The sequence below is a fragment of the Apodemus sylvaticus genome, chromosome 5, assembly GCF_947179515.1.
Source record: "Apodemus sylvaticus chromosome 5, mApoSyl1.1, whole genome shotgun sequence".
Lineage (NCBI taxonomy): Eukaryota > Metazoa > Chordata > Mammalia > Rodentia > Muridae > Apodemus > Apodemus sylvaticus.
The window spans coordinates 46625867-46649915 of NC_067476.1; the positions used below are offsets into that span (position 1 = coordinate 46625867).

At 35.3% G+C, this 24049-nt stretch overlaps 1 protein-coding gene across 4 annotated transcripts in view; it reads right to left on the reverse strand.

The window, feature by feature from the left end:
- Positions 1–9837: 9837 nt before the first annotated feature.
- Positions 9838–24049, reverse strand: part of Scn9a (sodium voltage-gated channel alpha subunit 9) — an 81146-nt gene continuing 66934 nt past the window's right edge. For all 4 annotated transcript variants that reach the window (XM_052181149.1, XM_052181151.1, XM_052181152.1 and 1 more), the window contains 7 exons: positions 22572–22694; positions 18873–19154; positions 18134–18187; positions 17210–17347; positions 14431–14535; positions 13858–14128; positions 9838–11024 (listed from right to left, as the gene is read on the reverse strand). In XM_052181149.1, the coding sequence (XP_052037109.1) occupies positions 9838–11024; positions 13858–14128; positions 14431–14535; positions 17210–17347; positions 18134–18187; positions 18873–19154; positions 22572–22694 (2160 nt within the window). The remainder of the gene's footprint in view (positions 11025–13857; positions 14129–14430; positions 14536–17209; positions 17348–18133; positions 18188–18872; positions 19155–22571; positions 22695–24049) is intronic.

Below are 24049 nucleotides of genomic sequence, written 5' to 3' on the forward strand. Positions count from 1 at the left end.
GATAAACAAAGCAAATTGTTCTCAAACGAAGAAGATATTTGTCCCCAGGAAAAAGTTGGTAGAGTCTAGAGACATCCTTGTTATAGTATATATAGTTAGAGAAGTAGTCTACTGACCTGTAATAGTCAGACATTGGGATATTGCCATGCACAGAACAATCCACTAGGTGGCGCCCTACAACAAAGAATTAAGTAACGCAAAAATTAACATTGACTATTGAGAAACCTTCAGGGAGAAGTGCTTTAATGTAGAATTATTATTTTGTACACGATATTATTTGTTTTTATTTCTTACTTATACATAAAACTATTGAGAAAAAGTTGTAAACTTAATCGTTACCATTATCAGCTATGTTTGTTCATTTTAGGAGTAGTGCAGTTCAGATCCACATAAATATTCATGTTGGAGCCTCCTCCAGAACTGTGTTCTATGGACAATCTATGTCAGAAAGTTATCGGAACCTAACTGGATTCACTTGCACCAGTTTTGAGAAAAATTTAAATAAATAGAGCCAGGAGGCAATAAAGGGAAAGTGCATTTACATGATTATTTGATGATAACAGACCACAATGTCTCCCAGACCACAACCTTAGAGAGGATGCACCATGACCACATATAAAAAACATTTTCCATAAACACATTTGCTTAGTAGCTTTCTGTTCATCCTCACAATGGTGCCGCACTTACCAAGCCTTGTAGCTAAGGACTCTTCCTTTAAAATATATTATTTAATCCTTTTGAATTCATCTTTAAAAACTGGGGGTTTTCTTCACCTCAAAATTTATGTGTGCATTCCTACTGTTATGCTCTGCTATTTTCAAATAGATACCAATATGGAAAGGGAAATCTCTCTCTGACCATTACACACGTTGATATAGGCATATACCATATTACTGTTTAAAGACAAGGTAAGCTGGAGGGAAGTTGTTAAGATAGAGGCTCACAAAATATGATAGTGAAATAGACAACTAAAGGCAAGAGACGCAGGCATGACTTAGGGCTTGTAGCTAGAATACGGTTTATTGGAAAATTAGTACATACTTCATAAAAGCATCACTAAGGGTTTTAGGAGTGATCATAATGATAAGAAAAATAATGTTACTGATTCCAAAGAAGGTAATTATGCAAAATTTGAAGCACACAAAAACCATTATTAAACAAAAGCATTCTGGCCGTGTGTGCTGAGAAAAGATTTGAAAATGTGTTGAGCTGGGGAGTTGGAATCAAGAAGTTGTTTTAATTGTGTTTTAAAGAGGAACAAGTGATGAAAGATAAGGTTTGGGACAATGGGATTTAGAGCGAAGCAGTGGATTTACTTTGCAAATAGTGGGTAAAATGAATAAATATTAGTGAAGACATTGGTGAAGAATCATTGATAAGCAAGGAAGACTATTATTAAGAAAACATACAAGGGGGTGGTGCTATCAATCACAAGGAAAACAATGTAAACTATACTACATATATATATGTATATATATATATATATATATACACACATGTGTGTGTGTGTGTGTACCTATATGTATATATGCTATGATATTACCCTGGGGAATGATAGCTTTAGTAGAAGAGAACAGAGACAGCTGCTTTTTCTTTGAAGACCATGTGAATTCCTATGAGAATGGAAGTCTCCACAAGTTCAGAGCAGAAATCCACCTGGTTGCCAAGCTAGTCTGAGGCCTGCTCTTAGATTTTTCTCTTTCTCCCATAACTATTAGAAATAAAATCCTTTGTGTCAGCTCCTCGGTAACTGGTGTTTGACTAGGACCCTCTGAACGAGCTCAAACAGGAACCAGCACAAACACAGTAACAACACCAAGGCTACCTCATATCATATGATATGCTTACTGGTGCTTTAAATATACTTTACATCCCTCCTGACAGGTATAGACTTGGAAACATGTTTATGACTCACAAGTGACATTTGAAAACACATTACTGCAGTTCTCTTGAGCTTACATTGTGAACATACGGGCTGTTGGGTATATGTCACATTCTAATTGACCTAGAGAATATATTGCTTAAAGTCAAACACTTTCTTTAGCTTCTAACTATAGATTGATGAGATGTCTTGAAGCCAAGAACAGAATGAACTCTAAATGGTCGGTATGAAAAGCGTGGTAACCAGGGGCGAAAATCCCCTTTAAATGTCTGAAACTGACGAATGCCTTCTTAGCTTGAGTTTTGTTTGTTTGGTGTGTGCGTGCACGTGCATGCGTGCATGCACATGTGTGTGGCATCAGTGTATCTCTCTTTCTTTGGCTTTCCCCTCTTTTTACTTCCATAGCAAGTTAGCCATTTTGCTTAATCAAAACATTTTCTAGTAGCCATTTGGTCACTCGCCTCAATGCATTAGCCCAGCACATTGCAATTTAAGAGAATGTATTTGTCTTCAGCACCTCATAACAAATTATTGCAAAATTAGCAGCTTAAAATTTATTCCCTTTGCTTGCTCATCTTTTTTCAGGCAGGGGATAGCTATAATTGCTGGAGATTCATGCACTGAGAATTTCATTCATGTATAAAATGAAATATGACCAAATCTACCTTATTACCCCCAACAATTTCTTTCATATCACCCAATACTTGACTTACTTATTTTCAATTTCTCATATGAACTAAGCCCAGATTAACTAACTCAAGATATGTGCATGGGTGCGGGGCCATCTCCTGCTGATGAGAAAATAATCATTGATCATATCGTCCATAAAAAATGGTTCTCCCTTCTACAGCAACTCTCTACAGCAGCTACCTATACTTATACAGAATGGGATATCTACCATTAACTATCTATCATCAACTATCTACCGTCTATCTCACCTATGGAGATATTTTGTCTAGCATGATCTTATATAAGATGTTGTGAGACCATGATTACAGTAACCATGTCATGAACCAAAGGACACGTCTTGGTACTCCTCCATACCCTCCAGCCCTAGCATTCTTTCTTTCCTGTCTTCTGTAATGAGCCTTGATGCTGGTGATGTGGTTGATAGAGATGTTCCATTTAGGACTGAGCACTTGAGTCTCTTATCTCAACCCTTTGATGACTTACAATATCTCTCCATTATCTGTTGCAAAAAGGAAGATGCTTGATGGTAAGAGTAACCCAGGTCTATGTGCATAAAAATATAAATACTTAGAAGGCACTTTAAGAGAATACCATTTAGCAAAACGACTGGAGTATGTTGTCTCCTTGGGCCTATGACTTCCTCAGGGATAGGCTTCTGAACAGTACTGTGATTACCTGAGGTGGATCAGGACTCAAATCCAAAAGAAAGCAGTCAGTTACTCTAACAGTGGTGCCACTGTTGACAACTGGGAACATTTTAACTATAAGTTTGGTATTTTAGTCAGAGTTTCTATTGCTCTGATGAAACCCCATAACCCAAAGCAACTTGACAAGACAGGGTTTCGTTCAGCTTACAGCTCCTTATCACAGTCCTTCACTGACAGATATCAGAGCAGAAACTCTTACAGAGCATGAACTTGGAGGCAGGAGTTGATGCAGAGGCTATGGAAGAGTGCTGCTTACTGGCTTGCTCCTCATGGCTTGCTTAGCCTGCTTTCTTATAGAACTCTGGATCACCTGCCAAGGACCACTGTGCCTTCCCACATTAATCACTAATTAAGAAACTGCACTACAGACTTGGCTATTGGCCACATATATGGGGACATTTTCTCATTTGAGAGTTTATCTTTCCAAATGACTCTAGCTTGTATCAACTTGACATAAAACTAGCCACAGAATTGGTCTCAGAGCATGCATTGTCGAGCATTGGTTAAAACCACCCATATCTGTTCTTTCCTGGCATCCTGCACTGCGCTTTTCAGCACTATGAAAGCAGAGCCAGCCCTAACCAGCAGAGAGGAAGTTTTCGGGTAGATTTTGATTGATTTCTCTGCATCCAGAATCCATATTATTTGGCCTCCTCCTCAGTAGAGATCTATAATGTATCTATGGTGGGTAAGAAAAAGCAATGATAACAGCCTGTGTCATTTTGGAGACCTCTACTTGATTAATAACTCATAGGGTACATATACCATTCCTTGTACTTTGCACTATTTTCAAATAATGACCCATGTTTTTTTTTTTTTTTTTTTTTTTTTTTTTTTTTTTTTTTTTTTTTTTTTTTTTTTGCAAACAACCCTGTGCAATCACGGAGGGAAATTAAAGAGATGTGAACAGACATATGGAAGTCCAACCACACAATCCAATTTTTTAAAAAAGGAAAGCATTAGTGGAACAAAGAAGAGAAAGGAATACTAAGATTTAAAGGATTAAGCAGGAATAGGGGCAGGGGTGGGAGGTTATGAGGTTATAAGGCCACCCAAAATAATGATGCTATTTTTGCTTCTTTAAGGTGAAGTTCATGTGTTAGAGCTGTTTCACACCTCTTATATGAGTGAGACAAAATTCTCACATAAATATTTTGTGTTTTCAAGTACAGGAAAAAAATCACATATAAACATTTTTTAATTGATAAAGGAATGGGAAACATATCTTTAAAATGGAGAAAATAAATCTTTGGATTCACAAACAACTGCAGGATCAATCATAAGTAAAAGAATGTTTTTGTTTCATGAACATATAAAAGCCCAGTTTAAGTTTAGAAGCATTTGGAAATAATTATAACTTAATGGAGAATATTCTTTTTAATGGGATATATTTTTGATAAATTATACATTTTATATTTTACTGAATTTTATATGAATTATATTAGTATTTTTTTGCTCTGTTCTTCTAGACTTTTTTATATTTATAGGAATATCTCATCTTCCAGCTAGACCACAGGACAATATTACAGAAGTTTCTCAAATCTTATCAAATTGGTTTCCTACAGGCAGATCAATCATTACTGAAAGAACTCTCATAGTGATTGGCATTAAGTGAAGCTGTGTTTGCTCTCTTGCATGTAACTGTCAATTATTCATATTCCTCGGTTGTGATCATGAGGCGTTGTCTCTGCAGAATTCCCTTCTGCTTTAGCTCTTCCCATAGGAAAGATTGTCAAGTGTTCAGTGCCTTATTTTGCTTGAGTTACTGATTAATTCAATTTACAGAATAAAAGAGTTGAGCTTTTCAGTGAGAGGAAATTTCGATCCATGTCAATCAGCATTGTTGTAATGAATTATGTTATCATTCAGTGCCTATAATTTTATTTTACAGAATGACTATGGCAAATATTGATAGCGTTGCAGAGTTCCCTTGAACTGTTTTGGAACTATGTTGAATACTATTATATTACTTCCAAGGTTAAAATAATAACACAACATAACAGCTATTAGTTTTTCTCTGTGTTACATGAAGATCATCAAAAATACAGAATGCTCAGAGCTAAAAGAAAACACAGTGGTTTGTAGTAATTATATAGCTAAATGTCAGTACAAATATCTACATTTTTAGAATGATTTGAACTTTTGTATATGTCCATATTTTTTATCTTAACATATTGTTTCATAAAAAATCTAAAACTTGGAATATTTGTATAAATATCACATCACTAAATAGTTAAATATTCATTCTTTACAGTAGAAAACACGGAACTTTTCTAGGAATATACTTACACATACTCATGTGAAACAGGAAATATTGCCATTATTGATCATATATGTGGGCTACACTGTGGTTCTGCACAACCTATATGTAGCATGGATTCCTAAACACCTTGGAAACGCATGTACTGCGACTCCAGTACCACTACTGAAACTGATTTGTAATTCTGTGTTGTCAAGTATGGCTCTAGTTACTTCATGTTCTAACCCATGTGCTTATCAAATGGGACCATCTCATATTTTCAATGAGAAATGAAGACCCATGTAGGAGAAATAATATATCCAGGAAATTCATTCAGAAGGTTATGAGTTGTTTGGTATCCATCCATAAACAGCTCTGACTCTGACACACACACACACACACACACACACACACACACACACCTGTTTTGTATGCTATACAGCTTCCCTATGTTAAGACAAAAAGAACAAGCAGACATTAGTGTGTGACTAAATGTTTGCCTTTGGAGGCTGCCTGTCTCAGTTTCTTCTCACTATACATACTAGGTTGTGGATTTGAATGAATTACTTTGGTACTCTAGACTTTGCTTTCCTAAATTTTCCATCCAGGAGTCACAAAATACTTTGTTGTAAAGACAAAGAAGATTGAGGAGAGAGAGGGAGAAAGAGGGAGAGAAGAGAGAGAGAGAGAGAGAGAGAGAGAGAGAGAGAGAGAGAGAGAGAGAGAGAGCGCAAAAGGAAAAGTACCAAATGTTATGAGAGATCCAATGAATTTACTCCTGAAAGTGTTATTCTCATTGGGGCACAAAATAAATACAAATTAAGTTTATTTTTAGCCACTTTTATTTTAGATTCTATTAACAGTTTTTAAGTATCAAGTATAACTACAATGTAATTTTTTGACAAACTCAAACATTTTGAGCATTCATGGGTCTATGAGTTTTGTAAACAGCATTCATATATTCATGGCTACTGACTCATTTTCGGGGAGCAATTCTTGATTACTTTCTTCAGAAAACTAATAACATAGTGAGAACATATGCTTAAAAACTGATGGCTCCAAACTCAAGTTCTAAACCCAGAGCAATTACTGACCATCCTTATTTAGTTGCCTTCTTTTCATTACTTCCGTTAACGTATGACGAATCTGCTAGTACTGGCTGCTTTATTTACATATTTACATTTGATGAATCTGCTAGTATGGGCTGCTTTATTTACATATTAACATTTGATGAATCTGCTAGTATGGGCTGCTTTATTTACATATGCATTTGTTTTTCACTCTGTTACAAAACTATCAAAATTCTACGAAGTCGTGCTAAACATTTATGGTTGCAAATTGTGACAATTTGAATTTAGAAATAGCCCCACAGATTTCTTATACTTTTTACACTTTGAAAATACACAAATCAGAAAAATGAGATTCTCCTGTTTTCGTGCAACTATGTGCTTGGATTTGTGATCACATATGCTTTCTTCTATTTAATGCTAGCATGTTTTTTGGGTAGTCACCGTTCTACGCCAATAGGTAAAACAATTTCAGTGACTAGTAGCTTCCGTGGGCGACATTTTATAGTTAGTGCAAACACTAATCAATGCGAAATGGGGTGTAAGCTTTTTAGCTTTAATTAAATGCTATTCCAGTGTCAAATACTATTTATAATTGATACAATGCCATAAGTAGTGATTTTGAAGATAAACATATATGTATATAAAACTTAATATTACATTTAAAATTATGTAATTCAGAATGAAATATGTTCAACATGATGTAGAAAAAAATAGAAACTTTATACCTGTTCATTTTTTGTAATGCTAAAAAAAATGTGTTGAGGAATCAGTTGCCAACATATTTTAAGTTTACATGAAAATCAGTCATGGTAAAAGCATTAATAATAAATTGTAGATAATCCATAACAAACATCCACACATACTATATCCACAAAATGGACAATATAGTTATATATATAATTTTTTGTATTTGGTTTTTCGAGACAGGGTTTCTCGAGACAGGGTTTCTCTCTATAGCCCTGGCTATCCTGGCACTCACTCGGTAGACCAGGCTTGCCTCGAACTAAGAAATCCACGTGCCTCTACCTCCCAGAGTGCTAGGATTACAGGCGTGTGCCACCACCGCCCGGCTATAGTTATATTTTTATCAGTGAAAAATAATAAAAATCCTCATTTCTTAATCGAATGTATTAAAATTGTCACAAATAGAATGTTGTGTGTGGCCCCCTCATTAAGTTGCCAAACATGTTTTAGCTGCTTGGCAGACACTCTATAAAGTCTACCTTAGCACTGCTTGACATCTTCCATGGATATTTAAAAGCAGCTCCCCAAACTGTTAACTATTAAAGATAGTTGTAAACAACCTTCGGCCTTGTACATAATATCTTAGATCCCTTAGGGCAAATAATTGGAAAGAGATTTTTGTATAGGATGTTGGGCAGAGCACGTAGTGTGAAAACGTGGACAAGTTCTGCCTAATTATCACTATTTGTCCTTGGTACTTTGTTTTTTCTCTCCCTCTTTCTTTTTGTTACTCTCTCTGTGGGCCTCTTCCTCTCTCTAGGAATGTGTTTTAATGACTTAGTATATCAATATTTTTGTGTTCCTTTTTTAGTTTCAAAGGCAAATTGATGAAGTATGTTTTACATATTTACTTCACCGTTCCCCTTAGAATCTCCTAAATAAAGCCCCTTTGTGCTTACACGGCTCATTGGATCTCATTTTTTTCCTTTTTTTTTTTTTTCTTCTCTGCAAGGACAAAGTGCTGGAAGAAAGATTTCATATTGCTGGAATAAAATTATGAGAGAATGTGTCAGGGCCATTACTTTTTAACAAGTGCTTTAAAAACTTGAAGTAGATTTCTAATCCTTTGCAGGGTAAGTATGACTATCTCAAAATGCCCTATTTTACTGATCAGTGCAAAATATATTTCACACCATGAATTAGAATATTAAGGAGGAAGTGACATCTATGTTATTTACAGGGGGAAATAATAGTACTTCAGAGGATTAATTCTCCATTCAGGAAAGTCATCGGTAACAAAGCAAGCTAATGAGACTCACTCTTTGAATGCCGTTTCATTCATACTAAACACCTGGTGAACAGATAGACATTAAAAGCCTGGTGTTCCTTGTAACTTGGAAAGCTGCCAAACACATTAAGGATTGTATTTAAGAGATGCAGTCCATACGGTGCTCCAGTCATCTGCTCAAACAAGTGCTAAAGTATCAAGTAGCTAATTGCATTTCAGGATACATCTCATTAAAAAGGAAACATTAAATTTGCTTAGAGATAAAGTATGACAAACCAAAATTACATAACAAGATAAATGTGGCAACTGGGCTTTTAGAGGTGAGTCATGGGCTGTCTCATTGGGCAAACCAGATGGGATAAATATTAGTAAGTAAAATGCTATAAATTATTTTCCTATTAATAATATTCATATGTTTATATGGAGAAACCTGATATTTATATTTCAAATAATGTTTCAAAGTCTGTGGTTCTTGTATGAACAGAGTGGGGCATAAGACTGGGTAGCTGTTCTCTGTGGTGAGTGCCTGAAGTTCCAGCTAAGCAATTTTGTGGGAGAATTATGTGAGCACAAAATGCCAAAGATGTACATAAATCAAGGTGAATGCTAATCTATATGAATGAATGTGATTTCTTAAGTAAGTAGCCTACATATGCTTATCAATCCCATGACATTTTATAGATACCTATAAATTGCTTTTGATGCAATGTAGGATAAGTTTCAGCACCTCAAAATATAAACTGAACTCTTTATGCACAAAGATTCCGACTCCCTAATGATAAGATGTTATGACAGAACCTTCATCACTAATTCCCATTTATTTTATAAGGAATTTCACTGCAAACCACAAGCGAATTATTTACATTGAATCCCAAATCTTAGCTAATCCTGTTTCTATTTGTGACTGTGCACATGTATGCCTGAATTTCTATATTCACATGGGGCACATTTACTTAGAATCTAGAGAAAAGAAATGGAAGCAAATGAGAAAATGTTCTACATGGTTTTCTGATTTTTAAAACAATTAAACCATCCTTGATTGCAGCAATAATTATTCCCTGCAGAACTGCACTCAGAATTCTTAAAGAATCTTTTTACCAATGCACAATATAGCCGTGTGTAAATGCTGCTCTGTTTCATTGGATCAGAGCTAGTGGCTATGCTGCCATTGAGAATATTTTGATAAAAACAGTTTGGCATAGACCTCCGTAAAAGAGTCTTATTAACACGAGTGAGTCACCTTCACAGGCTGTAAACAGTGTATCAAAACCAAAACTCTATTTCCTGCTTTCGTCTTTCTCTTTGTCTTCCTTCTCTGTTTTGTCTGTTTCATATTTCTCTTGATCAGGCTTTGTGACACTGTCATAGGAGGGTGGAGAGACGGTAGAGGCAGTTGCATCTGTCTTTTCTGGACTTGAGTTCTCGTTAACATTATCAAAAACTATATCTTCTTTATTGGGCAAATCATCATCCCTGTCTCCATCTTTTATGTATATACTTGATATATTCTTGACGTTTTGCCTAAGACGGTACCGTCTGTAAGCACGCTGAATGATAGTCGCAGATACATCCTCTTGTTTTCGCTTCAGTGTGGTTGTGATGGGTTCATAGGACACTTTAGAAGGATTGGCTGACATAAACCTTTCTTCCATCTGTGAACGAAGAGAATCCATCTCTCCACTCTCACCCAGGACCCGCTTTGTAAAAGCAAATAAGATGTCCAGGCAGTGGATGCGGTCTCCACTCACCATGGGCAGGTCCATGGCTATGAGCTGGACTTTGTTTGGCTTTGCGATGAGAAGGGGAGGATCCAGGGCAGCTGCAAAGTCAGAGAGCTTGCAGAACTCTATGAACTGAGTGGCGTCGGGGTCGAACTTCTCCCAGACCTCATAGAACATCTCAAAGTCGTCCTCACTCAGAGGCTCAGTACTTTCTTCTGTGGCAACACTGAAATTCTCCAGGATGACAGCGATGTACATGTTCACCACAACCAGGAAGGATATGATAATGTAGCTGACAAAGTAGAAAATCCCCACAGATGGATTTCCACAGTCTCCTTCAACTGAACTTCCTGGGTGAACTTTTTTTGGGTCACAGTCAGGAGGTGCACTGTTGAGGATGGGGGCCAGCAGTCCATCCCAGCCCGCAGAGGTGGTGATTTGGAACAAGCAGATCATGCTGTTGCCGAAGGTCTCAAAATTGAACATGTCATTAATTCCAGCTTCCTTTTTAACATAGGCAAAGTTGGACATGCCAAAGATGGCGTAGATGAACATGACCAGGAAAAGCAGGAGGCCGATGTTGAACAGCGCAGGAAGAGACATCATGAGAGCAAAGAGCAGAGTGCGGATCCCCTTGGCGCCTTTGATCAGGCGTAGGATTCGTCCAATCCTGGCCAGGCGGATGACTCGGAACAGGGTAGGGGACACAAAATACTTCTCTATCATCTCAGCGAGAAACATTCCTATATTGGAATGAAAAAAAAAAACAGAAATGTTTAAAGATACATGAATCACAATATCATGAATACAAAGAGCTTCATTCGACATTTGATAAATTCAGAATAGCTCTTCTATCTTGATTAGATATTTTATTAACTGCTTGTGATATGTTTTTCATTTTAACTAAATTCATGGACACACTCCTATCTATTTTGGCTGGCAAGATCTTTCTTTCTTTCATTCTCTTGAGACTAAAGATTATAGAAAAGATTATGCATGTTCAATGCTCAAAAATTTAGTTCCAGGGCTCAGATTAGAGCTCAGTGGTAGAACTATGTGTAAACTAAATCCTACTAATAAAACACAAGAGAATGTGTGTGTGTGTGTGTGTGTGTGCCTGCTTGCCTGCCTGTCTGTCTGTCTGTGTGAGAAGGATTATACATGTGTGTGTAAGAAATTTATAAAAATGTTTAACTTAAAACATTTTCCTTCCTTCCTTCCTTTCCTTCCTTCCTTTCCTTCCTTTCTTCCTTCCTTCCTTCCTTTTCTTCCTTCCTTTCCTTCCTTCTTTCCTTCCTTCCTTCCTTTCCTTCCTTTCCTTCCTTCCTCCCTTCCTTCCTTCTTTCCTTCCTTCCTCCCTTTCTTTCTTTCTTTCTTTCTTTCTTTCTTTCTTTCTTTCTTTCTTTCTTTCTTTCTTTCTTTCTTTCTTTCTTTCTTTCTTTCTTTCTCTCTCTTTCTCTCTCTCTCTCTTTCTCTCTCTCTCTCTCTCTCTTTCTTTCTTTCTTTCTTTCTTTCTTTCTTTCTTTCTTTCTTTCTTTCTTTCTTTCTTTCTTTCTTTCTTTCTTTCTTTCTTTCTTTCTTTCTTTAGATAGAGTCTGACAATGTAGCCTTTGCCCTTGGAAGGAGAATGGGATTTGCTATGTAAATCAATCTGGCTTGGAACTCACAGAAATCTGCTTGCCTGTGCATTCTCTGTGATCAGATTAATGGTGGGTCTCACTCCAATTGCCATGTTTTAAATATCATCCTTTGATTTTTATGGTCATCAAACTGCATAAATTCCTATTGTGTCTAGTGTTTAGTTTCTCAGAATCCTTTGAGCCTTTATTTTCACACATTGTTGCAGCTGTCCTCACTGCTGTATTTTCAGTCAACAACCACCACCATATAGAAAGGTTCCCTGATAGTTTTATTGTAATCATACATTCATTTCTGTAAAAAGTAGTTACTAGAGACATCTCTCTGAGATTAGGGGTTCTTGCTGCTTTTGCCAAGGAGGACCTGAGTTCTCTTCCCAGGCCCTATATCTGGAGACTCACGGCAGCCTGTAACACCAGCTCCAGGGGTTCTAGCACCTTCTTTCTGGTTTCTGTGGGAGACCACACCCATGACATACATTCACACAGATATACGCATACATATGAATAAAAATTAACACATCTTCAGAAAGTCATAATTTCAATGAAAGTCTTTGGAAGCAAGCAAAAGATAAGCCTTCAATTACTTCAGCTTTTTTTTTACCCTTCACTTTTTTTCATAGACATCTCATGCAAGTCTATAGAAAATTTATTACTAGATTTGTAACCTATTTTTATTATAAGTTTGAATTAAACTTTTCTTCAAATATGTTTTCTGATTTTCTGGTCAACATTTTAGGAAATTATCAATGTTGATATGCAATTTATAATTTGACTTTTCTGAACTACAAATGATTTATTATTATTATTATTATTATTATTATTATTAGTAGTAGTAGTAGTAGTATTTTAAAGTTTGAGATTGTCTAACAAGGTAGCCTAGGATGGTCTGGGACTCCATATCCAACTGGAAAGGCCTCCTTAATGATAGTTACAGATAGTCGTGCAGGGCCAGAGCATCCTGAATGTTGGAACAGCAGATGAGTGTGCACAGTCACAGTGAACTCTTCCCATGAAGTAATGAGGATAAAGATGACTGACTCCTCGGTTTTAATAATATATGCCTCTTTGTTTTCTTATTTAAGCCTCTGGGAAGCATTGCTAAGACTATGTTCTTGTATTATCCTGACTGAATGGGAAAGTTTCCATCATTACAATTTATCTTGTCACCGTGACATCCCTACCTGACATTTTAATTTGCTGATATATATCATATCTGCTGACAATAGTATTTGGAAACCGGCTTTAAGTCATTTGGCATTGGTAATCATGGTTCTGGATTATCCACCTTTAGATTTTTGTGGCGCTGCTTGATTAGTTGTGCATTTTATCCTTCAATTTCATCTATCAAGAAATTTCAATGCTAAAAATTAAATGTAACCTTAAGATATTAGGCATGTTGGATATAAAGAGAACAATAAAGAGATGACAGTGAAAGAAAAGACATATCAAGCATGTCTGTGATGCACAGACACAGCTGCTAAATGAGAAACAACTGGATTTTATAGATTGATCCAGTATTAATTTTAAGAGATGAAACATCAATTTTTTAACATTTTAAGTCCAGGAGGAATTTCAAAAATAAGCTGGTATCACTGTCAATTGACCTTGACTGTGCTAAAACTAAAAATAATTGCACATTCTTCATTGGCTTTCAAGACACATCTATGAACAGATGTCTATAATCAGGCATCTTGAGACAGATTTAGAAACCAATCTCAATGGGAATTCTTTCTGACAGACCCACATCTTTGGCATTCAAGGCTGTGGATCGAACTTGGGAATTCTGGCATAGAACTTTGCTTTCTTTCTAAGTCTCCTTCCTTCTATCATGCCAATAATTCACTTGACAGTAAAGTGGATCTCAAATATGCAGACACTTCTTAGAACACATGTGGACTTTATCCAAGATTAAGATTTGATTAGTAAATGCCCTTACCTACAATGGAGAGGATCACTACCACAAAATCAAAAATGTTCCATCCCACAGTGAAGTAGTAATGCCTGAGGGAGATCAGCTTCAGCACACATTCCCCAGTGAACAGGATAATGAACACCATGTTGATCCAGTATAAAACATAATTCATGTACTCAGTTTGCCCCTCTTTTTCTACCATCATGGTTACCATGTTGAGGCAGATAAGAACCATGATGGTGATATCGAAAGCTTGGTTTGTCACTAAGTCAAATATACATCCTTGGAATTTGTTCTGCAAAAGAAACCAAAAGTAAGACAGAATGCTGAATAAAATTCTAAAGTGTTATCTGCAATTTGAAACATACTAAGTTCTTAGAAGAGTTGAGAGAGGGGGAAAGTCATGATCAAATATATTATATGAAAAATAGACAAAGTTTGTAAAAGAATAAAAATATGTTACAAATTTAGGATATGGACATGGTTAGGATAATGAGTATCTAAGATATGTGTGTGTGTGTATGTACGTGTGTGTATGTATGTGTGTGTGTGTGTGTGTACGTGTGTGCGCACACATGCGTGCACTTTTGTATTTACCCCTGGCCTCGGAATTGGTTTTTGTGGTTTCTTGGACCCCAGCTTCTTCATTGCATTATAGTATTTCTTCTGTTCTTCTGTCATAAAGATATCTTGACCTCCAAGGTAAAGGAATGAAAAAGAAATCCAATTAATACCAGAACCAAAGTGTAGTTCTTCCTTCTACTTCATAAAAAGGGTAAATATATAAACATAGAGGTGCTATTCACTTTGCTAATACCTGGGAGTTATACATAAGATGCCTAAAAAGGATTACCTGTGTATAAACATGGACATACTATAATTTAAATATGTAGAGTATACACAACATATAATCATGACTGGCTCCATTACCTTTTGATATAATAATGTGTTTTATTTTAGCCTATTTGTTGAGGTTTTATTTCCTTTGCCATCTCTTACTAGAAAATATTTATGCTAAGTAACAGATTAGGAAGATTTAAAATGTCTTTCACACATTGGCAGATGTTTAGGACTGTAATCACAAGTAGGGTTATAAATTAACAACTACGATAGCACTAATTTTCTATTAATTCATATTTATTTCCAAATAACACCATTTCATTAATAGAGGAAAATACAGAAATTCTAGAAATGCTTGTTCAGTTCTTTGTCTATATCAACACCCATGTCTATGAATGTATTCATGTAAAGAAATGGATTTTTAACTATCCCTCTCTCTGGTTTCAATATAAATATTCTATTGGATATTAACATTACACTTGTAAAGTTCACATACAAAGGAAGCTACCAGTGATAAGTCTTGAGAAATATGAAAGACTATCAAATAATTAAACAAAAAGAAATGTAGTCACCAACAGCAAAAACTGAGGTCAAAATCACATTTTCACCCTTTCTTCATCAGGCAAGATGAAACATCAGAAAGGAAGGCTAGAAACTTTTGTTACTTCTTGATGCTTTGCTGACTTCTGAAGGTTATCTACAGTCTTCACAGACGTGTATGGACTCTGCTCTGGTCTTTGCTATTGTCTTTTTAAACTCATAGCATAATGTAGAATAATATGTGTGTTATAGATTCATTTCTGAGAACTTGAAACTCCAACTCCTTTACTTAACTTATAGTGTCTTGAAGTTGAGAACAGCTGTGGCTTCCGTTTTGCTTTCTTGGTTTATGTTATATTCAGCTCCATTTAGAGTTCATTTCTTACTGGTTATATGCCTAACTGCAGCCACACTTTCTTTTTCTTAAATTTTATTCACTCTTCCTAGTTGGCACACAGTCTTTATGTCCTTCATTTTGGTACTCATCTGACGACAGAGAGTTTGGTCCATAGTGCTTATTAGTTGTGACTCACACATCAGAAACTAAACAAACGTTGGTAACAGCACATGGAAAAGAATTTGAATCCCAAAATAATCTTGCAGACTTTTGTTTTCCAGGGATGATATTCTGATTGCAAAATATCATGATGAATATGGTGGACCCTAAAGGAGACTGTGCAAATCAGATCCTTGAACTGCTGTATTTGACTATAGACTATATAGGCCTTGTGAAAAATTGCCTCTTAGAAAAGCCAGATGGACATTCTAGCTGTAGGTTTGTCCTATCTGAATGTTCATTGGATGTCAAAGCTATATTGCATATCATTTAAGACTAGGTTCTTATCTTTGTTCAAATCTCCTCTCTCATATCCATATGTGTTTCTTGATTTCCCCAATACATTATTATCATACTGTTATATAACAAATACACCATTTATTTGCTGAGAGGATCAATTGAAATCATACTGCCAAACACTTAGTGTAAAACTAGGGCAGAAAAATACTTTATAAATGCTCTGTATTAAGTTGAAATGGTTTAAAATCTGAATGTTTTGAGAACTGGAATGATACCCAAAGTGTTCTCCACTTCCTAAACCAATGGCTTGGTCTTAGTGAAAATTCAGATAAATTTTAAATTTTATGCCAAATTACCTACATCTCATGTCTATGAATCATACATGATTCTTTCTGTTCATGCTTTGGCCTCATACTTCAGTATATTATTATATATGATAATATTTAGAAACAAAAGAAATATGACTTTGAAACATTTGGAGCTCCAAATCTTTGACTGAGAGATGGTTTAGTGTAGTTGTACTTCCTCATCTTCCTCATAAGGATGTAGTTGTTAAAAGGGTTGTTGTTACTTAGAATTTTCACATAGATGTGCCCACATCCATAATCAACATCTCTTATCTTCCTAATTTTCCACTGTATAATTTGAACCTATTCATAATTTACTCATCTTCCATTGTATGCTTATGATTAATGTCACATGAATGTACTAATGAAGACAGTACTAACAGAGATGTATTGTTGAGAAAACTGGTAAAATATGTTTCTTTATATTTCTCTTTTTCAGAGAACACATATGAAATAAATAAATAGAACTACTTTGAACAAAGTAGCTCACTGTTTTGAGTTATAGTATATTTATTGTTCAGTCCTCTATAGGCAACATCAGAGAAAGCAGAGAATTAATATAATGTTTAAAACTATTATTGTGTTTAATACCTTTTAATACACATATAATAGTATATAAATGAATAATTGTATAAATAAATGATAAAAATATAATATATAACTATATATAATATAATATAATAATTTAATGAAAACTATTAATATAACATTTAAAACTACACAAAATGATAAGATTATACATATATACAATTACATACTTGACCAATTATTTTGAAAAATAAATGCAAAATAATCCATTTATATGACATTCATCCTTTCTCAGTGCAATGTAGGAAACACTTAAAATACTTATCTTCTTTTTCTGTTGGTTGAAATTATCTATGATGACACCAATGAACAAGTTCAAAGTGAAGAATGAGCCAAAGATGATGAAGATGACAAAATAAATGTACATGTAGAGGCTGTATTCATACTTTGGCTGTTCATTTACCTGTGGAAAAAGTCAATAGCGTGTTGACAGCAACATTGGCTATTTATGGTCATTCATGGACTGGAAAAAGTTAGTATTTCAGAAGCACACATATTCAGCAATAAGCACGTGTTTAATAGATGCTTACACTGTATACACACATAATATTCAAGTGTTGTATAAGGTATCTTATCATAGGTAGTGATTGAGCTCAGACAAATACGACAAGTCACCACGTAAATGACTGAAAGAAATCCCTTAATTTCCAAATGAAATTGTAAAAGTGATCATACCCAAGTCATATTAATTTTATTAAGTTTCCATTATTTATAAATATGTCTTCACTGGATTTCACAGGAACATAAACCAGCCAGTAATCTTTAAAGTTTATTGGCAAAGATATTATTGCAAAGTGTTTCGAGACATAAAAAGAGTAAAAACGATGAATAAGAATCACTTTACTTCTATCTTGATCAACTAGTATTTCCTGCTCACTGGTTCCCACTAGCCTATGTTAAGTGCTGGATGGTGGATCCTCACAACGAATGGCAAGGGAGACACTGGATTATCTCATTTTTTCAGTAGACTGCTCAATGTTGGTTGTGTAATTTGTACAATGTAGCAGACCCAGAATTTACACTGGGTCAATCTCCAAATACTCCTAAGAAACTGAAATCACTAGGGAGGCAGGTTTTGTTATATTTGTACATATTCAGGGCACTAGTGAACTGAAGTTCAAATTCTAAAGCTAAACTAAAAATAAAAAAATAAAATTTAAGACTTATTTTTAGGTTGATAAATACTTACATTAACAGAGTCAACTGCTGCATACATGATATCCATCCATCCTTTGAATGTTGCCTATAAATGCATTTAGAGAAATTGAACGTGAAGCTCAGACTCTAAAATTATCATGAACAGGGTTCATCTATTTAATCTTCCAGTATTACTAGCAGCATTAATTTAGTTTTGTTCTATTAAAAAATACTGAGTTAACATAAAAATGCTCTAATTTTTTTTTACATTTAGAGTACCACATGCATTTATTCCAGATGTAAAAAACATGTGAAAACTGCTCTAATTTTTAAAAGGAAATATTCTGAACATTTTTTCTGAATTTCCAAATTGTTACAGATACTTGTGAATTTTAAATATGAGCATCTCCTTTCCTATAGTAAAAGAGAATTTTATCATTAAATCAGGAAATAATTTATCTCCATCTCTCAGGGCTTCTCAATGCCTTTAAGAAAATCTTCCCATTACCTGGTGAGATAAACAGAAGTCCCTCAATGACTATTTGGAAGGTAATTGTCTGTTGATGCAGTGATGGTGATTCCAATGAAAATAAATTGTCAATTGTGGATTAATAAATCTACAAATCAAGAAAGCTGTGCTCTTTAGCTATGCTTATAGGGCACATGCTCTAAGAAAATATTAAATCCATTTAAAAAATCATATGGCATCTTAATTTCTAGTTAGTAGCACATTAAAACAGTGTTTTACACTCTCCATTCTGTACCAAGTATTCATGAAGGGAGTCACTTACAACTTGAAGCAGCGACAGGTAACCAAGTCCAACGTTATCGAAGTTTACTTTCAGGTTTTTCCATCGCACATTTCCACTCACATTCATCAGGGCAAAACACTCAGAACGGTTTGCAACTTGAGATGTAGAAAATCTTGACCCATCTGTGGTGTTAACACACTCATAGAACTTGCCAGCAAACAGATTGACTCCCATGATGCTAAATATTAGCCAGAATATAAGACATACAAGAAGCACATTCATGATGGAAGGGATGGCTCCTATGAGAGCGTTGACCACTACCTGATACACAAAAGAAAGTCAAGACTGGTTAGGATCAGTAGAAAATGTCAAACAGACAACAATGCTGAATTAAAGGTATAAGCCCAATCAACCAACATCTATACTGAGCAACCGATATACAATGATCTGTAGTGTACCTAGCAATACAAAGTGTGTCACAAGTCCTGAGACTTGATTTACCAGTTTCATGATTAAGATAGAAAAGCTACTAGCATACACAGAGGAGTAAATGACAAAGATTATACTGTACTGCAAATAAATGAAAAACCAAAACCAAAACCAAACCCCAAACCAAACCAACCTAAACAAAAAACCAAACCAACTAAACAAACAAAAATCCAAAACAATGAACTCTCCAAAAAACCTGATCCTGGTAAGACAAAATCATAAATCTACAAACTTTTGAAAAGAGGACTACGTAAGTGGTAAAAACCAACCAACCAAACAAACAAACAAAAGAAAAACAAGCAGGCAAACAAACAAAACTCTCAATAAAAGGATATGTATATTTACAGTCCCATGATACTGAAATCATCCGCATTCAGAAACACACTCTCTCTTATAGTGTACATACTAGTTTGTATTAGATTAAGTTAAGGTTGGAAGTCTTTTAGCGGTTTGTACTCTTTAGACTGTGACCACTCTACAAAGCAAAGATAATTTCTTGAAATTATTTTTTTAACTCTAAAATTAGCTTGGCCAAATATAGGCAGTGCTGGCCTCAGTACAAGCTTGCCTAGGTGAATGTTAGTCTTTCTTCATTATAGCCTTTCAGCATGTTCTTTGGTCCAGTGATTTCAGTGCTTCAAATTTCCTGCACCACACCTTCTGAAGTAGGTCTCTCTCCTGCAGTTTTCTTAATTATCTCATTCTTCAAAAACCCATCTTTCTTCTTACTCTTCAGCTATAGTCCACTTTTGAGTACAAATGAGTTAGAACTAGCTTGTTAGAAAACAGCTGAGCATTTGCATTTTTAAATTTTCAACTTATTAAACAGAATCTCAAGATACTTCCAACAGGGGATACCCGTGGGCTCTCTGACCACCTGTGAGATATTCTGGAACTGAGACAGGTTTCAGTATATTTAGCCAGTGTGGCTACTACTATAATAGCCACCTTTTACATACAAATAAACGGGTCTGCTTCTGCTTCTATAGAACTTCCTCCACTGCAAAGTCAATGCACTGATGGTGATTTCTTGACCCCTCTCAATGGGAACAATAAAATTGAGTAATGTGAGATAAACACATTCGTGTTTGCTCTTCATGGCATATACTCTATAGTACTCTAGAGGTGATTCTCCAAAAGGTTAGGGAGAACAGGGCTGGAATGATGCTTAGAGTTACCATCTCTTCACCAGACTTACATCTCGATCCTTATTTCGTCAATTCTCTGATTTGTGCTAATCATTGACGTACATTGTACCTTGGAGTCCTTAGCTGCAAAGCCTTACATACTCAACTCTTTCTATAACTTAAAGCACCTATGTCTGGAGTGCCTAGTGATTTGAGGCTTTTGACTTCCTTGGATATTCATGGCTCTAATGCTACCATATTGTGAGATCTTATAGTATCACAGTGCTTTCAGTGGCATTCCTGTAGCATTAAGTGCTAACAACTCTGGAGGGTTCCACAGAACACTGTTTCCTTGACCTGGACAATTTGCTGTCTGTTGGGGTGGGATAGTCTATGTGCTATTATACTCTTCATTTTTCCCAGCACAACAAGGATGCTAAAATGTGTCTTAGTAGAATGATGGGGAAGTAGGACAGCCTCAGGACTCTGAGGAAACTACATTCAAATGTCTCACGTCTACGTTTCTTTATTGTATCAAAGTGCCTCTGCTTCTTGAAGAAATACTTTTCAAGGTAGACATAAACAAATATTTAGATCTTATGAACATATTACAGTATTTTGAATCAGATGGAATGAGCAAAAATCACTACCACTATCACAAACAATACAAAACAAAAACCAAAAAACCAAACCAAACAAATCAAACCCAAACCAAAAACCAACTCCCCCATCCCCAAAAAACCAAAACCAAAACAAAACAAAAAATAAAAAAAAAACCCTGTAAATTGTAGACTGTTTTTGATCAGCAAAAGAAATAGTTGTTTAGGGACAATAATGTTCTGTTCATGGAAATGTAATGCCTGGGGTATCAATGAGCCAGGTTCTTATGAAGGCAAAATATTTTCTCTATCACTGACCTACCTTAGGCTTCTGTTTTTCTGAGATTTGCTTTCATTACATGGACTAGGGTAGTGTCTAAATCATAACCTTCTTTTCTTAGCTTTTGGAGGTATCGGGGAAGGCTTTGTTAGAAGCTGAGCATTTCTAAACATCACCAGGCAATGGTGATAGTATGCTGGTATTATTCATATATTTAAAATGAATGAGCCAAACAGGTCTCTATCTTAAGCTATTCAGAGCTTGCAAGTAGAAGCAAATGTATATAATATGATGAAGGTTTTGGGTATGTGGTCATAGATAAAAGGATGTTCGGGTGTGTCTTGTCTTGGACAGATAAAGCAAATTCAAATGCAATTAAGAGGTATTTTAATGGTGACTGCTATATTGAAGTTGGTGAGTTAGGGCTCAAAACAGCAAATAGAAGCACGCCAAGGAGAGAGAACAATATAGGCTGAGAAGCAGACATAAATCTGAGGAAGAAGAAATTCAAGATGAGTAGCAACAAATGACTTGTGCTGAACGCAAGAAATCCAGGCATTGTGCTCATTGGGTATAATGAAAAAGCTGCTGCTTTAATGCCGCCCTTAAAGCCAGGTTGACTGTACTTCCTCTTTGCTTCCCTTTGTTTCTATGCAAGGCCTCTGCTTGGGGGCTATTAAGCAGCATATGGCAAAAGAACTGAACTCCTGGGACTTAGATTTCTTTAAATGTAATTTTGGTGTAACTCCACTGATTTTGAATCATTATTTTTAGCATGAAACTAGACACGATGGCTAATGTTACCTCATCATTTTTTATTATTTCTTATGTTCCCTACCTAAGTTTGTTCTTTAATCAAAAATCATTTGGACATTTGATGAGGCAAACTATTGATGTGTATATGAGAAGTTGTATCAGGATGAACAGTGATCTGATCCTTTAGTTCTAGTATAGGATAATCTCCATTTTGAAAAGAAAGTCCTTTTATTATTTGTTAAATGTATGAATATTTTCTACCCGTATTATATAAAGGAAGGATTATAGTATCATCTGTTACTTTGTTACTTAATAGGTTACTACAATTCAGTGCCCTTATTCTATATAAAGATGTCATACATGTATGTGTATGTACATGTACATTTACAGTGAGAGTCCATAATAACAGTGCACTTGTTTTAGAATCATTTCAAGCTATAATTTCAAAATTAAGAATTTTACATTAAGGTGTTTGGTATTTTCTTACCCTCATTCCTTCAAATCTAGACAAGGCTCTTAGGGGTCTTAGAGCCCTTAGTGTCCGTAGAGATTTAATGGGGCCAAGGTCTGAGTAGCCAAGAGTGTTGGCTACTAAAGTAACTAGAGACACCTGCAAAAAATAACATTCTTGGGTGAGAATTTTAATGGAGTGACAAAACACAATGAAAATTCAATCCTAAGTTGCACTAACAGAAAGAAACAGGAATGTAATTTTCTTCAAGTCTGCCCACCCCATAATAGGTAAGAAATAAGTTTTTGGAAAAAAAAATGATGTATTGGAAGGTTAATCAAAAGATGAAATAATGGAAGGAAGAAAGGTTACTTATTACCTACCACACTTAAGTAGAAATAACATATACAATTTTTGTATTTCACAATTACTGGCTATCTAATTGTTTACTATATCCCAGCATTTAATAACAGTAATCAATAAATTGCCTATCAAAATGAAACCCATGGCACACTTAACTGTGCTTCTGAAACTAAATAAAAACAATGTTTAACACTTAAATAGACCTAAACATGATTATAGCCTATATTTGGAAGCTATCTGAAGATTTATGACTGAGATTGGAACAACTTCAAAATAAGAGTGTTTATAGACTTTGATTTGTCAATATTTTCACAAAAGATCTTACTATAATAATTTACAGAAGGAAATTTGAATTATATTGAAAATTCACTGAGACTGGATGACTCATGGCTTAACCATCAACCTACAGACATAATAATTTCATCATGGTAGGCCTAGTAACCATGATGACGATGCTACAGGAATGTGTACTCTTTCCACAAATCATCTCAAAAGAAAGAACACTTCCCGAACGGAAAGTCAACATCCATTTTGGAACAGAACAATGAGTTCCCAGTGAACAAAAATCTGTATCTCTAAGTGTGTTCTGTCTGAGTAATTTCCATGTATTATTTACTGCAGCATACACTGTGTCTAAGAACATTGCCTTCAACACAAGCTAATGCAAATGTCAAAGAGACTCAGTATTTGTAGAAAAGAGTGGATTTGGGGCAATTTCTACTGAATGGTTCAGAGAATAAAAACTTCATTCCTTAGAAGTTTACCACTGCTGCCTGAGAGAGCTACACTGCTCTGTGGAATAGATGTCCTTGTGTAGTCATTTCAGAATATCCCACTAAATGGAACATATATTTTTAATAACCTATAGCTAGTAGGACTCATTACTCTTCTTCTCACTCCTATACTGATTCAATCATGCATTCCCCCACATTTCCCACAAAACTAAAAAAGATATGCAGTGGTGTAGGGGAATACCAGGACAGGGAAGTGGCAGAAGGTTGATTGGGGAACATGGAGATGGGTTATAGGATTTTCGGGTGGGGGAAGAAAGGTATGCTCTCTTTTTCTTAAGAGAGAGATTCTAAAAACAGTAAATAAAATTTGCAAGTCTTTAGTGAAATAGTAGAACAGTTCTTCAAACTGATGCTCAA